Source organism: Myotis nattereri (genome assembly GCF_964212035.1).
Source record: "Myotis nattereri genome assembly, chromosome: 1".
NCBI classification, from domain to species: Eukaryota; Metazoa; Chordata; class Mammalia; order Chiroptera; family Vespertilionidae; genus Myotis; species Myotis nattereri.
In genome coordinates this window covers 61,694,942-61,710,018 of record NC_138075.1, presented here as the reverse complement: position 1 = coordinate 61,710,018, position 15,077 = coordinate 61,694,942, and the positions used below count along the sequence as shown (strand labels likewise).

Genomic DNA, 15,077 nt, shown 5'->3' with positions numbered 1-15,077 from the left:
GGGGTCAGGGAAGCAGATTGGAGTTTAATTAAAATTCTAATCCCAACATTGCCCATCTCCTTGCCAAGTCAGCAGCCAGCATGTCTATTGGTGGTTCCGGGGATTTTGCTGTGATGCCATACATAGTTACCTCAAAAACTCTTGCAAATGTACCTAAAACTTCCATGTGCTCACCAGATGCTGTAATCAGGCCTGGCATGCTGCCATCTTTTGCCTGTGTTTTCAGAGATATCTCCTTCACCGCGGCCAGGGCTCCTGGTGGGAGGAGGGCATTGGAGAGAGCTGGTGGTGAAAACTGAGCTGATTACAAATAAGAAAACAGGTTCATCCCAGCATAGAGGTCTTTCCAAACTCTTCCTGTTTTCTAGGTAGTTAAGTGGGATTTCTGAGGAGGGGCTGCTCTGACTTGACCTTGGCCCACCATGAGGTTCTTCCTGCTTTGTGCCTACATGCTGCTCCTGATGATCTCCCAGCTGAGGGCAGTCAGCTTTCCTGAGGATGATGAGCCCCTTAATATTGTTGACTATCACTGTAAGTAATCTACAGAACGTTCTCCTTTTCTAGGAAGGAAGCTTTTTTGGTTTTGATTTTTCTAAGTGTTATTCGCTTTTAGAAAGAGATTTTATATGCCTTAAACATGTTTTGCCTATTAATTTATCCACAGTTGTGTTCGGAAAAATGGGACAGTTTTGTTGGGTGCTTTTCTATAACAGCCCATATACAGGTTATGTATTTTCTGTTAAAAGAAAAAGACCATTTGCTGACATTTACCGGCTTTGATTCATTTATATTCAAGACCCGAAGAGAGGAATTTAGTTAAAACCCTTCTACAACTAGTATATACAGCTAATCAATGCTGTCTATTGATTCTTTAGCTCCGTAATCCTGACTGATGGTTTAGCCCATTTTTACTTGCAGATTCAAGGCAATATCCGGTTTTTAGAGGACGCCCTTCAGGCAATGAATCGCAGCACCGGCTGGACTTTCAGCTGATGTTGAAAATTCGAGACACACTTTATATTGCTGGCAGGTAATTTTCCTCTCGTTGGTTTATTAGATTAAAATTCTTTTCTCTCGTGGTGCTTGCATTAATGTGTCTAGTTCATGAAAAACTAATATGTGATTGTGATCAAAAATTGCAAGTGGCCAAAAATATTCACAGAGAAAAGCCAGTGCTGTGTGCCAGGAACAAAACACAGAGCAGCAACCTTCAGCGCTGCTGTTTTATTACTGACATCAAGAAATCATACATCGCTCTTTATTCCTAAAGCAGCAGGGGGGATCTTTCTTTATTCTTTTTTAACTTGGAATTATTCGAGCAAATATTAGAAGTATGTCTATGCTAATGCTAGTAGCAGTTTGACCCACGCCTGAGGAGAAGAGCTTTCTTTGCTCCCTAACCACAGTGATATATAAAAGCTTCCCACTAATGAAAAAGTACCCTTTGTTGACTTTGCTGGAAACAGAGAAAATCCAAATGATCTCCAAAACACAATAAAGGCAGATCTGTAAAAATAAAATAAGAAGCAGCTTAACATTTTTATGCATTCACATGCTATGACTTACTGCCTTGTTTCCAACAGGGATCAAGTTTATACAGTAAACTTAAATGAAATCCCCAAAACAGAAGTAATACCGAGCAAGGTAAGCTAGTGTCGTTGGCAAATTTACTTGCATTCCCTCAGAACTTGGATAATGTCCCCCTCCCCTCCCAGAATTTTCATACTTCAAAACTGAGCTTTGGTTTTGCTTGGTTAATTGCAGAAACTGACATGGCGGTCAAAGCAACAGGATCGAGAGAACTGTGCTATGAAAGGCAAACATAAAGTAAGTAAAGCAGACAAGTGCCTGCTCTGTTGTGTCTTTCTGTGGTCTTGATCCCATAATGTCAGAGTACGGAATGTCTAATATTAATGTAATTGCTACTTTCTATAGGATGAATGCCACAACTTTATCAAAGTATTTGTTCCAAGAAACGATGAGATGGTTTTTGTATGTGGTACCAACGCGTTTAATCCCATTTGTAGATTCTATAGGGTAAGTATATTTTATTATATGTTGTGCTTTTTTTCACCAATTTTCCTTTCTTCACTAGTATGCTGTCAAAGTTGAATCCTTTCTGCTATAACCTAGTAATTTGTTTTATGGCTAATGCTATGGAAGAATAAAGACAGAATTCTTCAAATAGAATTTCAGTACAAATAAAGCAGTATTGCCTTCAAACGGGTACATTGAACAGGTTTGACACCAACTATTTATTTTTCTTTTGTAGTTGAATACCTTAGAGTATGATGGGGAAGACATTAGTGGCCTGGCAAGATGCCCATTTGATGCCAAACAAACCAATGTTGCCCTTTTTGCTGGTAAGGTTCTTTAGCATAATGAATATAAATGATTAATGACATTGAAGGTGCAGAAGGAATTTAACGGAAGAAAAAGAGCTCATAACTAGGATAGCGACCTTGGAATTGGTGTTTCAAAATCTAAAAACTATGAGAATTTTTTCCAAAAAATAATTAAAAGTAGGCATATTATAATATGGTATTCTGACACTTGGTTCTGTTGCTAACTAGGCCAGTGACCCTGAATAAGTTGTTTGACTTTTTGATGCTTAGATTCCTCATCTGTAAAATTAGGTAATACTATGGGCCAAGGTTGCTTATGAGCATGATGTTTAGCTTTATGTTTGTATATGGGGATAACAGATGCAAGCGCTCCAAAGAGTATACCACACTACATAGGGCAACACACTACAGGGTAATTGTGGTTATTTTCCTCAAATTATGACTTTGGTTTCAGATGGGAAGCTATATTCTGCCACGGTGGCTGACTTCTTGGCCAGTGATGCTGTTATTTACCGAAGCATGGGCGATGGATCTGCCCTTCGCACAATAAAATATGATTCCAAATGGATAAAAGGTAACTTTGAAGAGCAGTGCTGTGGGACCGCCAAGGGGAGTGGGATGGCTGAGTGGGAACAGGAGCTCTGGTCATCAGGAAATTCTATGCATGACTTTATATTATTTAGAGCAAGGATGAGTTCCTTTGGTTGTGAATAACAGCATTGACAAGGAATGAAGAGACCCATAGCCAAGGCAAGAAATTAGACTCATCCAGGATTTTATCTTAGGTGACTTAAAAAAGAAATCCCATTTCAGTGTGCCAATTTGCCAAACTTACCACGTGCATGATACTCCTTGCCCACGCTCATCTACTTATCCTGGAAGGTAACAACAGTGAGAGTCGATTAGGTCATATCTGCAGAGTCATTCTGTTCTTTGGAGTCTAGAAATCAAGATTTTTTAATTCTCAACATGAGAGGTTTTCTTCCCTAGTTAAATAGGTTAATGAATAAATCTGTTGAAACAAAGACCTTTGCCATGGTTCAGTTCCCGGTAGGCTTTTTACAGTCCATTAGCTGACATTAAAGACTCCGTGTCCCCTGGAGCTTCAGCTCACCCATGTCGGGGCTCCTCAAATTCGTTGGCGTGTCCGAGTTCCCATTGGCGTGAATGTAGCTACGTGACATCTGTCAGTCATGCCTAGCAGTCAGGGTCAGACACTAATTGAATTACCTTTTAAGAACCAGTTTGTTTCTCATTTTCTTACAGAACCACACTTTCTTCATGCCATAGAATATGGAAACTATGTCTATTTCTTCTTTCGAGAGATTGCTGTGGAACATAATAACTTAGGCAAGGCAAGTATATGCGCTTGACTTGTATGGTGGACTTGTGCATGGAATTGAGCCCACGTTGGTAGAGATGGGGCCTTTGCATGTTTTTCTCACTATGTTTAGGGCCAAGTGAAGAGAGATGGGCAGCTGATCATGAGAATAATTGCCGAGCAATGGCTTGGGTGGGAACAGCAGCCTCGGGCCTTGAGAAGACTTCATGTTTCCTGGCTCTGCAGGCACCCTTGCGCTGTGGATGCTTCGTTAACTCTTTAGCCATCCATTGATAGTTCAGTGCTTCCCTGTGTCAGAGGCAGGATGGGAAGCAGAGGCCCTTGTTTAATTTTGGGTGCTTCGGGAAAAGCCCATATGAGTTTAAAGTATTGCCCCCCGTTCTGGGCCAGGCTTCAGGAGGGCACTTCATTAGCAACGTGAGAAGCGAAGTGGGAGACAGAGTGCGGGAGTGGTTTCCATTCAGCCAGGTCAGGGGCTCACTTCTAAGGGAGCTTTTTTGGCAGAACAGGTTAATGGCCCCTTTTCTCACAGGGGAATCTAGCTTACACCCCTAGTCTACTGCTCCCTAGAGAGAAGACTGCTAGATTCTTCTGAACCAGATACATCTTTAGCTTTTCTTGTCCCTCCCATGCATAGCAGCTTTGGTTTTCATTCCCCTCCCCTTCCTCTGCTTTGTCCCTCGGGCAGGCTGTCTATTCCCGTGTGGCCCGCATTTGTAAGAACGACATGGGTGGCTCCCAGCGGGTCCTGGAGAAACACTGGACTTCGTTTCTGAAGGCTCGGCTTAACTGCTCCGTCCCCGGGGATTCGTTTTTCTACTTTGATGTCCTGCAGTCTATTACAAATATAATGCAAATCAATGGCATCCCCACGGTGGTCGGGGTGTTCACCACACAGCTCAACAGGTGAGATCACATCCCTGGCAACTCAAAAGACCTTCTGTCCTTGCTGGCGGGACCCACGAATAGGCCCGTTTGTGGCCTGACGGTTTTTCTGATGGTTTTCCCCTTTTTCAGTATTCCTGGGTCTGCTGTCTGTGCATTTAGCATGGATGACATTGAGAAAGTATTCAAAGGACGATTTAAAGAACAGAAAACTCCAGATTCTGTTTGGACAGCAGTCCCCGAAGACAAAGTACCAACGCCAAGGTAAAGAAAAAGGGTGGAAAGGGATTTTTGTCTTTAACAAAACCATCTGGCCACTGGAAGCATTCGTCTTCACTGAGCAGCTGGGCCAGCTTCCCACGCTGGGAGGGGTCGCTGTGCAGGACTACACAGGAGTCAGTCCCACAGTCCTGTGAGCAGGTGGAGAACCCACTGAGTCGGGGAAATAGCATTGCTCTCTGGGTGCCGCTCTCTCTTCTTTTTCTCTTGACCTCTTCTTTCAGAATGGACACTTATTCCTTAGATACCATTGATGATGCGGGGGAAACACACACTGTTTTCCTTGCAGGCCTGGCTGTTGTGCAAAGCATGGCCTTGCTGAAGATTATGAAACCTCTATCGGTTTCCCGGATGAGACCCTGCTGTTCATCAAATCCCACCCCCTGATGGACTCTGCCGTCCCACCCATTGCAGAGGAGCCCTGGTTCACAAAGACTCGGATCAGGTAAGGCTATTGCAGACATGGCGGCCCCTGCCACTCACACCTGTCCTTCCTGTTGGCGTCTTCCTCTGACCTGACTCACCTCCTCCCGCAGGTACAGGCTGACAGCCATCGCCGTGGACCATTCCGCCGGACCCCACCAGAACTACACTGTCATCTTTGTTGGCTCAGAAGCTGGCGTGGTACTTAAAATTTTGGCAAAGACCAGTTCTTTCTCTCTGAATGACAGCGTATTACTGGAAGAGATTGAAGCATACAACCATGCAAAGTAGGTATATTTTACGAGAATACTCTTCAGCACTGCTCAAAAATTTCCGGACTTTATTTCATCTAGTCATTTCCTTCCAGCCCTCTGAATTAGCAGTGGTTTGGCATATTAGTGTTTTGGGTTTTGTTGTTTTTTTTCTCTCTCACTGAAATAAATCCTGGCTTTGTTTTCTTCCTGAGTCCACTGGAGCTTGGAGGTGGGCAGTTGATGAGTTTAAAAATAATCCAGCCCTTGTATTTCACTTGTGGAAGATGAGAGCATTTCAGCACCACCCATCCTACCTGGTAGATCAATTTCAGGATGCTACACGCAGCAGACAGTGGCAAGCACACACACATACACAGGCACAAACAGAATGTAATTCTTCCAACCACTGATAGACAAGATTATTTAGACCATTAAAACAGTCAAGAAATAGATGAGAGAAATGGAACAAAAGAGACTAAGGGGAAACATCTAGCACAGGAAGATTTAATGACATTAAAACATTATCTTTTTTTTCCTCTACAGTCCAACATGGTCTTCACAAATATAATTCCCTTCAATCATCAGAACGGGAAGGCAATCTTAAAAACAAACATGTATAGCACTAGAAGATGAATCACAGGATTATTATTTCCCAAACTATGTACTTGCTTGATTTGCTACCTAGAATATTCCTTACGATCTCCCCAGCTCTCAGTAATTGCAAAAATCAAACCTCTGCCCTGACCGGTTTGGCTTAGTGGATAGAGCATCGGCCTACAGATTGAAGGGTCCCAGGTTCGATTCCGGTCAAGGGCATGTACCTTGGTTGTGGGCACATCCCCAATAGGGGGTGTGCAGGAGGCAGCTGATCAATGTTTCTCTCTCATCAATGTTTCTAACTCTCTATCCCTCTCCCTTCCTCTCTGTAAAAAAACAATAAAATATATTTTTTTTAAAAATCAAACCTCACTTGTTCTGCATAGTTCATGTAGCTTTTGACTTACTAAACGTATGGCTTCAAAACGTATCCCACACGACAGGTGTAATCCTGAGAACGAGGAGGACAGAAAGGTCATCTCATTACAGCTGGATAAAGATCACCACACTTTGTACGTGGCATTCTCCAGCTGCGTAATCCGCATGCCCCTCAGTCGCTGCGAGCGTTATGGATCCTGTAAAAAGTAAGCTGATGTTTCTGTTCTTTCCCTGGGGTCGTGCCGCATTAAGACCTTTGATGACAAGAAAATCCAAGTTTCATTCTGTTTGGTTTTGTGCAGGTCTTGTATTGCATCTCGAGACCCCTACTGTGGCTGGTTAAGCCAGGGGACCTGTGGTAGAGTCGCCCCAGGGATGCTGTAAGTATACTTTGCCACATTAGCCAAGAGCTCCACACCTGCTCCGATCTTCCCCAGGGTCTGCAAAGCTAGAAATTTTAGAAAACTTCCAAAAACACTACTCTCCCTTCCCCCCTGTTTTTGTTTTTAGGGGAGAGTATTTTTTTTTTTAAAAAAAGGAAAATCTGGAGCTGTGAGAGGAAAGGGAGATTATAGACAGCGTAATACCTAAGGGAAATAGGCAGTTCTCTTCTGCTCTCCTAACCATTCCAGTTACCAAATGTTTAACAGAAATACTCCAGTTAGCCAGCTCTGCTGAAATGTCCATTTTTTCCCCTTTCTGCCCATTCCTACTACTAATAGAGGTATGTTCTTGGTTCTGCTCTGATTGTCACTTGTGTTCCTGTGAAGGCTGTTAACCAAAGACTCCTTTGTTTCCCATCACCACAGCGCTGGAGGATACGAACAGGACACGGAATACGGCAACACGGCCCACCTCGGGGACTGCGATGGTAAGACTGAATCGCGCTTGCCCTCCGGCCCTTCTTTTTGACCACATTTGCACGTGAACATTATTTTACAACCAGCCTTTTAATGATTCAGGACACATACCACCTAGCATTTAACTTAAACTTCGCAAAAGCTGAGCTGTTTGGTCATGGGGATACATTAGAGAAGCATCTTACTTTTTTTTTTTTTTTCCTTAGAGAATTTTACTTTTTTTTCCTTTTTTCTTTACCATTTACAATTTTGTAGGAAATCTAGAGAAAGGTAGTCTAACCAGTAGGTTAATCTTTTCATTTGTAGCCTTTCCTTTCGACTTTTTTAGTTAATTGGAATTCATAAATTTTTGCTTTCTTTTGGTTACTTTTTTACTGATTACTTGTTCCTTTAATTCTTTTAGAAATTTTGCCTACTTCAACTACACCAGATTACAAAATATTTGGCGGTCCAACATCTGGTTAGTTTTTTTAATTTTTTTGAATTAACAACCTTTTCTTTCCTTCAGTTCGGCATTTTCAGCCCCTTCTCCCCTCCTTTTGCGCAGTTTGGCAGCCCTTCATTTTTGTGCTTTGACTCATAACCCCACTGATGGTGCCAAAAGACTTTTTCTGACTCAGTACTTCACCCTGTGGAGCATGTGAACAGTCCATCATTGGCCAAGGCACATCCTCTAAGGAAAATCAAATGGGTTCACATAGACTGCATTCCAGCTGCACGCGGCCACCAAGCTTTCTTCTCACCTGTGCATTGTGAATGTTGCCTCTGGCCATCTAGAGAATGGATGGCAGAATGTCATTACTTTCCCCCTTCTCTCCTCACCTTTCCTCAGACCTAGTAAACAAATACACATTTCCCCAAAATGTGTATTTATACATTTTAGAGATCTTTTTTGAATGGTTTGCGGTAATCCTGGGAAACATTGAATGTTGTGGTCTCAATGGTACGAAAAAGGCTTCCGGTTGAATGAAGCTGGTTTCCGATGGATGGAGGTGCTCAGTGGGCTCCCCACGCCCCTCTCTCTGTGTCTGTTTTTGCATCACACATCTGTGATCATCACTCCAGCCTGAATTGGGATCTCTGGACTCTGAACCTAAAATCATATGCTTACATCTGTGAGGGAAAATCTACTTGGTGGGAATCTGTAATAGACAGGCTAAGAGATTAAGTCGCTCCCAATGCTATTGCTGCTTCTAAAACTCGCCAGCAGTTTCATTCCTTGGGAAAGGGGGAGGGGAAGGGAGGGCAGATCTTATGCATCAGAACATCCTCATTCAGCTTGTAAATGCTGTTTCTTTTGCATGAGTTGCTGCTAACTCTTTGGAAGAAACTCCCTGGGCATTTTGGAATTCACGGGCAAGGTTCATCCCTGCCCCAGTGCCTTCCGGTGGACAGCGAGCCCCCTCGGTGCAGTGAATAATCTGCAGAGCAATGTAGGCAGAGCTGCTTCATCAGGTCCCACATCCAGTGTTTACAGGGACCTGCCCGGGTGCTTTCTGATGAAGCTACACGTAGGCTCGCCAGTGAAGGACAGACAGACAGTCTCCAACCATCTGTGCAAGTGCTTGAAAAATATACACAAAAAGAAATGAAATGATGTTATCTCACCAAAGGATGAGAAAAGTAGCAATTAATCTTCGTGATTGGTATTACCTTTCCCTTGAGTGTCATTCATCACCCCAGGGGCTTCCATAGGAGCGTTTGAGGATGTTTAATTTTGAAATCTGCTTAATTTAGCTTTATTGTTCATTTTTAGTTTTTAGTTTTCCCTTGCAAGAACAGGATTTGGTGTAGTCTTGGTGGATGTGTTTCGATAAAATCCTAGAACTGGTTTCCTCCTAAAATTGACCTCAACTGTACTTAAAAATGCCACAGGTCAGTCGGAAAAATCTGCTGACACTTCCCACGTTAATAAAAAAAAATCTGTTTGCCACCACAGACATGGAGGTATCTTCATCTTCTGTTACCACAGTAGCAAGTACCCCACAAATCACACGCAAAGTGGTTGATACCTGGAGACCTAAACTGACGAGCTCCCGGAAATTTGTAGTTCAAGATGACCCACACACTTCTGATTTTACTGATCCTTTATCAGGTATCCCAAAGGGTAAGGCCTCCCCAGGAGACTCATCGCTCACTGAGTGGAAACCTGATTCCTAGTAGCTCTGGAGTCTAGGACTTAGGGCTCTCCAGAGGAGAGCCAGAGGGGCTGCTGCCTGTGTCACCGCCGCCTCCGCTGGCCGCAGTCACTTCCGTTTTCTGTGGATACGTTGGAGTGCATTCCTTAAAAGATGAAAGAGGTGGAAAGCTGTTAAAGAAAGGGTGGTGAAACGGCCACGCAGACAACCTAATCTGTTGATTTCTGTCTGAAGATGCTGGAGACTTCTAGATATCAGAGAATTTCCAGGGTCATTCAGCCACATCAAAAACCAAAACTCATTAATTGCAAATACCCAGATATCAGATATTTTTACCTAAGAATCAGTCCCACTCTTTTGTTTAGCTACCGTTCAAAATGCATTATGAAAAGGACATGTGAGGCGCTAAATTGCTTGAATGCTACAAGCAGTAAAACACAACAGCCCATCATAGAAGCAGTTGTAACATAGCTGCCTATGGAGCAGGCTAATGAGATATATTTCTCCAGAAAAAAGAAAAATCAATTCTTTAGCGCTTACTCATCTTTGGAATCAGGTTTCTAATCAGTTTCTATGACCGTACATTGTCATTTATGATTTATACCTGTTTATTTTGGTTTTATATATTTTCACTGTACACAATTTTACCATCATTCTTTCTGCTTTGTTTTCTTCAGTAGTACCATTTCTACCTTTATTCTTTGTCTCTCAAAATGCCACTCAATCTCATAACCCTGGACATGATTAAAAATGACTAACATTCCAAGGTCTTGGTACTAACCTAAAGCCACCAAGCCTTCAGAATCACTCTGACTTCCCTTATTCTGGGATAGCTGTGTTTATAGCATGTAACAGACTTGGATACCTCTTAAACTAACATTTCTTTGGTTGACTGTTAGATGTCTGTGGTTGCATTAAAAATCCCAATAATTAAAACTAATTTACTCTTCTTCTAGTCTAACTTAAAGATTTCTAAATATCTCAAGATATTTGAATCATATTACTTAACAAATGCAAAGTATATTTCCTGAGACTGTTTAGATTTCTTTCATAGCAGGCAGTCCAAGAGTGCTTCGCCCCAAAATGGAATGGAAAAAAAAAATCAAAGGAAACACAAATGTCTGTCTTTGTAGCTAACAATGACCAAGCAGATGCTTTTAGTTTGTGAACAAGCTATGGGTTTTTATTCCAGTTAAGGTAGCATAATTATGTTAGCATAATATATATTTATGCCAATTCATGCATGTCCTTAATTCTAGCAGCTGCCTTTTAATCCAGATTTATGAATTAGGAGAAAACCATGAGATAAAACATTTTGTGAGTTTAAAACAGGTTATTTAGAAAATGTACACTTTATAATTCTAATTTTTAGGTAGGAACGCTTAAAATTTCTGTTTTATAACAACTGTTTAAGAGGAGGTGGGGGAAAGAAGACAGAGAATACAGATCAATGGGAGATTAGAGTTATCCTGGCATTTGCAGCAATCAGGTGTCTCTGGGGATCCCATTGTAATTAAAGAAAAAAAAATATATGGAATTTCGGAGTCTACCTCACCCTCCAAGCTAAGCATAGAGACCATGCAGCCAGCGCTGGCTCAGTGGAAGCCGTTGCTGGCAGGTATTGTTTCCAGAGCACCTCACCGAGACTCTCTCCCTGTGTCTGTTGCAGGTGTCCGATGGGAAGTTCAGTCTGGAGAGTCCAACCAGATGGTCCACATGAATGTCCTCATCACCTGTGTCTTTGCCGCTTTTGTTTTGGGTGCGTTCATTGCAGGGGTGGCTGTGTACTGCTATCGTGATATGTTCGTTCGGAAAAACCGGAAGATCCACAAAGATGCAGAGTCTGCCCAGTCGTGCACAGACTCCAGCGGAAGTTTTGCCAAACTGAATGGTCTCTTTGACAGCCCCGTCAAGGAATATCAGCAGAATATTGATTCTCCCAAATTATATAGTAACCTGCTGACCAGTCGGAAAGAGCTGCCGCCCACCGGAGATACTAAAACCATGGTCATGGACCATCGAGGCCAACCCCCTGAGCTGGCTGCACTCCCCACGCCCGAGTCCACGCCTGTGCTGCACCAGAAGACCCTGCAGGCCATGAAGAGCCACTCAGACAAGGCCCATGGCCATGGAGCTTCAAGGAAAGAAACCCCCCAGTTTTTTCCTTCTAGTCCTCCACCCCACTCCCCACTAAGTCACGGGCATATCCCCAGTGCCATTGTTCTTCCTAACGCTACCCACGACTACAACACGTCCTTCTCAAACTCCAATGCTCACAAAGCTGAAAAGAAGCTTCAACACATTGACCACCCTCTTACGAAGTCCTCCAGTAAAAGAGATCACCGGCGTTCTGTGGATTCCAGGAATACCCTCAATGATCTCCTGAAGCATCTGAATGATCCAAATAGTAACCCTAAAGCCATCATGGGAGACATCCAGATGGCCCACCAGACCCTAATGCTGGATCCCGTGGGACCTATGTCTGAGGTCCCTCCCAAGGTCCCTAACCGGGAGGCATCGCTCTACTCTCCTCCTTCAACTCTCCCTAGAAATAGCCCAACCAAGCGAGTGGATGTCCCCACCACTCCTGGCGTCCCCATGACCTCTCTGGAAAGACAAAGAGGTTACCACAAAAACTCCTCCCAGAGGCACTCTATATCTGCCATGCCTAAAAACTTAAACTCACCCAATGGTGTTTTGTTATCGAGACAGTCTAGCATGAACCGTGGTGGGTACATGCCCACACCCACAGGGGCGAAGGTGGACTACATTCAGGGCACACCAGTGAGTGTTCACCTGCAACCTTCCCTCTCCAGACAGAGCAGCTACACCAGTAATGGCACCCTTCCTAGGACGGGGCTAAAGAGGACACCGTCCTTAAAACCTGACGTGCCACCAAAGCCTTCATTTGCTCCTCAAACCACCTCTGTCAGACCACTGAACAAATACACTTACTAGGCCCCCAGTGTGCTGTCCCCGTGTGGCTTTTTGCTGTCCACGTTGTTGCGAGGATGATGTTGTAAGGGTACCTTAAGATAAGAGACTCACTTGTCTTTTAAGAGAGCCAAGTGGCCAAAGAAACTCTCCCACTTTGGCAACATCGGAACTTGCCACATGTAGCTACTGCAGCGAGGCTTCTGTGTACTTGCCTGGAAACAAAGGAAGGTGCTGGCCATTCCATTTCTTTTGTTTGAAGCTGAAGAGAAGTATAGCTCCAGCTCTGAGGGGCTACCTTCCCGGGGTAAAGAGCTGGTACAGTGTGCAGAAGAATCTGTGAGCAAATACTTGAAAATGGGTTCAACTTAGACTGCCATTATTATGGGTGGTCTTCCCATTCAATGTGAACATTTTAATATGTATGCATTCACCTTGCCTCTTGCACAAATGTCAAAAACAATGGTAATGTCTCAAAGAAACAAACTTGTAGATTACCAAACAATTTGCTAAATATTCAGTCTTTGACCCAAACTGTAGCATTTTTTTTCATGTGGGGCATTTTTTTTTCATGCCACCAATGAACTGTGTGTGTGTGTGTACGTGTGCGTGTGTGCGCGTGGGTGCGTGTGTGCGTGTGGGTGCATCCTGTACCCACTAGGATGTGGTTAGGTGCCCATTGCATCTTTTTGTGCTATGGAGTTGTTTACATTGAGCATGACTGAACAAGAGACAATAACTACTTCCCACAGCAGTCCATTGGGATCGGCTTTTAGAAATAAATAAAATGAAGGCTGATTTGACCATCACTATGATTGACTTACGTGGTACCCAATGCCAGAATGTAAGAGTTCTAAGTAATTTTCTGCTGCTATTCATTAAAACTTCTATTACAGTCTTGCCAGCTTAAGGAGATAGAGATGTTAAGAGGTATCCTTGATTTATCCAACAGTATTCAGTAGTAAAACTTACCTGTCCACTGTGAATCCGAGACTGAGTCACTCTATTTAACCTTTGACACACTAATAAGGTTTTAGTTTGATTGTATTTGGTTTTTCCCATGTATTAAAATTTCTCTTCCTTTAACTCCTCCTACCCCCAAGATTTAAAATTGAAAAAAAAAAAAAAGACAATAGAGGGAAATGTGAAAAGAATTGTAATTGGCTTAACAGACAGTCTATGAAAACCTAACAGTGGTGCAATCACGTTGTCTATGTTGTGTTGTGTGAGAATTTCCTCCTAAGTCATGCAGGTAATGACAATATACTGTAAATATTACATGTGGTTTACCTGAATCTGTGCATTTTGTGCCTTATTCATGAGAATGATACAAGTACTAAAATCTGTCAAGTGTTTTCAGTATAGCACATCATTTACTGAGTGCCAGTTGTAAATGTTTTTCAACCAGCACCTGAAGAGACTTTTAAAAAAAATCAAATAAACAACCTAGAACCATTAAGCAGTCCACCCCAATGGCAGCATTATGTCCTTTCCATGATAAACATTCCACTCCTGCTTTGCTAAGGATGAAACAGTGACACTGTGAAGTCAAATGAGGTTTCCTGGGTCCTGGGACACCTGCGGAGACCATAGAGTCATTGATTCGTAGCTTTGCAGAAGCCACGTACAGTTGTTGATGGGCAATCCAATGGCTGTTTCAGTGACGATGCTGCAAGTGACATGGTGGTTTATTGACCCCAACCTAGATAGTCACAAGGCAGAGGAATGCTCCTGAGCAAGTCAGACAAGTAAGTTCAGCTGATTCCTTGTGATAATGCTGATGATACACATTTCCTGGGGGAGGATGGGTCAGAAGACCAGAGCATTTTTATACAAGATGTAGAATACTGATACAGTTACGCTTTTCCTTTGAGAATATTGTTTTATACAGAACACAGTTCCCTGAGATCTCTGGAAGCTCAAAAGCTAAAACTTCTGTTCTTGATACACTTCATCTTTGCAACTAAAATATTACAGATTAATAATAAATTAAACCAACCAACGATAAACACTACTCAGTCCACCGCCGACAAGCGTGTTTGCGTTCACCTTACCAATATTAATCCTGGCGTGCGGAAAATGGAGCGGGAACTGTGTGATTCCCGGTAACATGTTGTAACATTGTGCTGCCTTGTCGTTTGTAATGTGAGTTCTTTCAGTATTTATGTTGAGATTTCTAACATTAAATCTAGTCTCTATCCTGTTAATTTAATTTTTAAATGCTTTATCCATTTGTGCAAAGGTAAACACAGATTGTATCTTTTTTAATGTTACGGCATAAAAAGTAACCCTAAAGTGAAGTGGCTCTATACTGTTTTATAGAGTACTTTAACATGTATAGATATCTTGTAAACTTGTATTGTGGATGTGTAAATAATATGTACTTTGGGTTTTTAACACCGCATGTAAAGTCAAAATAAAATATATAAATCATTATTTCCTGCCTTTTGATATTGGAGAGGTTTAACATCATATTTTCAAAACAGTTTTGAGTCAACACCAGTGAAAGTTTCTTTTTTTTTAAATCTACCAAAATATTCTTATCTGGAATGTTTGCTACCCAGTCAGGGTTACACCAGCATTCTCTTTTTAGAAGGCTGATACCGATGGGTAGACTCCTGAAACACTGAGAAACGATTTTA

The 15,077-nt window shown here is 42.5% G+C and overlaps 1 protein-coding gene across 4 annotated transcripts; it reads left to right on the top strand.

Moving 5' to 3' along the window:
- Positions 1-368: 368 nt before the first annotated feature.
- SEMA6D (semaphorin 6D) lies at positions 369-14,863 on the top strand. 4 transcript variants are annotated; one of them, XM_081091690.1, is made up of 18 exons: positions 369-531; positions 919-1,030; positions 1,584-1,644; positions 1,765-1,827; positions 1,936-2,037; positions 2,273-2,363; positions 2,800-2,919; positions 3,612-3,700; positions 4,376-4,593; positions 4,705-4,836; positions 5,141-5,296; positions 5,388-5,561; positions 6,569-6,709; positions 6,806-6,883; positions 7,313-7,374; positions 7,767-7,823; positions 9,303-9,458; positions 11,171-14,863. In XM_081091690.1, the coding sequence occupies exons 1-18, from the start codon at positions 423-425 to the stop codon at positions 12,457-12,459; spliced, it is 3,210 nt and encodes a 1,069-aa protein (XP_080947816.1). In that variant the 5' UTR covers positions 369-422; the 3' UTR covers positions 12,460-14,863. The 4 variants fall into 4 exon arrangements, with proteins under 4 accessions (XP_080947816.1, XP_080947813.1, XP_080947814.1 ...); XM_081091689.1 differs by having other exon boundaries at positions 384-531; positions 9,303-9,470; XM_081091687.1 differs by lacking the exon at positions 9,303-9,458.
- Positions 14,864-15,077: the final 214 nt, after the last annotated feature.

Coding starts and splice junctions, on each gene's coding strand:
- SEMA6D (XM_081091689.1), top strand. CDS start 423: ATGAGGTTCTTCCTGCTTTGTGCCTACATGCTGCTCCTGATGATCTCC. Junction 6,884..7,312: donor AGAGTCGCCCCAGGGATGCT/GTAAGTATACTT, acceptor CCATCACCACAG/CGCTGGAGGATACGAACAGG. Junction 7,375..7,766: donor CCACCTCGGGGACTGCGATG/GTAAGACTGAAT, acceptor TAATTCTTTTAG/AAATTTTGCCTACTTCAACT.